This window comes from Penaeus monodon, chromosome 29, assembly GCF_015228065.2.
Source record: "Penaeus monodon isolate SGIC_2016 chromosome 29, NSTDA_Pmon_1, whole genome shotgun sequence".
NCBI classification, from domain to species: domain Eukaryota; kingdom Metazoa; phylum Arthropoda; class Malacostraca; order Decapoda; family Penaeidae; genus Penaeus; species Penaeus monodon.
The window spans coordinates 24,468,803-24,470,537 of record NC_051414.1 but is presented as its reverse complement, the minus strand read 5'-3'; the positions used below and the strand labels follow the sequence as shown (position 1 = coordinate 24,470,537).

The following is a 1,735-nucleotide window of genomic DNA, read 5'->3' as shown; positions in this document are numbered from 1 at the left end:
TCCGCTCTGGCGACGTGTGGCAGCCGCGACGTGGCCTGAGGAGGGGGGTCGAGGGGGAGAATGGGAGGGGCTGTTGGGGGTGCGAGCGAGGTGGGAGAGAGGACGTCCGACATTGAGTAGGCTAGTGGAGTGACGGGAGTGGTAGAGTGCGGATGGCTTATGCGTGCGCCTTGGTCTGTGCTGTGTGGTAGTGTTGTGTCGGGAGGGCATCTGTGACAGGACTGTATTCTCTAAGTGTTGTGCCCCTGATGAGCTACTTCCGTGCTTCTGCAGCAGGCAACACCTGTAATGGAGGACCTGGAACTCTCCCATCGGCTGCTCACATCACCCAGTAAGCTCTCGCCTTGTGTTCTCTCTCTTCTCTCTTCGCAACTGTGCATCCCCGACCATGGCAAGGGAGCAAAGGCAGCTACGTAGCCCGGGTTGCTCTCTCCACGAGGCTCCGATGCTTGTCACAATACGAAAAGTATCGGTGGTGTCGCGTATGGTGTGGCTGGAGTGTGGTTCCGAGTACAGGTCGGGCGAGAGGGAACTGCAGTGTTGTCATAGTGTTTCCCGTGTGGCTCTCCATCACGCTAGGACATAACTGCGCGCCAAACAATGATCGCTTTTGACTCGTGTCTCTTAACCTCTCCTCGATAATTGGCGCTGATATTTAAGAAGCCAGAGCTGTACCGCGTGTACGCTACGTGCTGAAGGTTCGCTTGTTCTGGCTTGGACGGCGATCAACCGTTAACATTCACCGTGGTTGAGCTAACGTAGCGAAAGAATGATTTAGCATCTCACATTTATGGCTGTATCGTGTCAAATTATGTTTTAATGCTTATTCAGTTATTTCTTTTATTTTCATTTTTATATATCATGGTTTGTATACATGCATATTGGTAAATTTACAAGGACTATCGCATACCCATAAGTACTTCTATCGTATCTGAATGTTAAAAAGGAAAAGCAGATTTCACAACGAAAAACATGACTCACATGTATTGGGAAGGCACCTTAAAGAGGGGTGTCTGTAAGAGGGAGGGACACCTGTTAAGAAAACCGTGTAAGGAACTGAGTGAGGTGCAAGAAGTTCATTAAGCAGGTACAAATGGTCTAACGAATTCTAGAGACCTGAAATTCTATGGCAGATGATTTGCGAAAATCTGAAATTACCGGCCAATTAGGGAGTATTATAAGCATTTTTTTTTCAGTCTTTCGATTTCCATATGAGGGAAAAACACAATCATCACTGAATCGTCAAGCTTATAATTAATGGAATAAGCTACGATACAAAAAAAGGCCGTTGAAGAAAATAAAAAACTTTTTAAAAAAAATCCCCCAGAAGAGGGAAAAGTCCTCTCTCATAATTTTTTTTCTTCCTGTGCCCCTCCCCACGCCAAGTCTTCGCTTCCTTGGCGTCTCCAAACATCGCGGTCTAACTAAAACTGGTCATACCGGTTGACTAGGGGGGAGGGGGGGAGCTAACTGCCGGTTTCCCCCCATCCTCCTTCTACCTCTTTTACCCCCCATGAATGTACCTCTTCCCCCCACCAGGAAACTTGCGAAAGTTTAGAAAAAGAAGTGAGGGGGGCGTTTTATTCAGTAACTGCACACCGACAGAAGAGGAGGGGTACGGTTTGTGGGCGTGGCTTTCCTGGTATGAAAAACACGAAATGGGTACTGCTGGGTACCACGCGGGAATGTTTAAGACTAAGGTATGGCGCCCACATGGGATCGTGCGTGTGTGTGT

The 1,735-nt window shown here is 48.1% G+C and overlaps 1 protein-coding gene across 2 annotated transcripts in view; it reads left to right on the top strand.

The window, feature by feature from the left end:
• Positions 1-1,735, top strand: part of LOC119592057 (phosphatidylcholine:ceramide cholinephosphotransferase 1-like) — a 42,265-nt gene that overhangs the window by 16,656 nt on the left and 23,874 nt on the right. Inside the window, exon 1 of one of the 2 annotated variants that reach the window (XM_037940863.1) lies at positions 105-331. The exons of the other annotated variant lie outside the window; for it this stretch is intronic. Coding sequence (XP_037796791.1) covers positions 249-331 — 83 coding nt within the window. The 5' untranslated portion in view covers positions 105-248. Of the gene's footprint in view, positions 1-104; positions 332-1,735 lie in introns of those variants that run through there. 2 annotated transcript variants of the gene reach the window in all.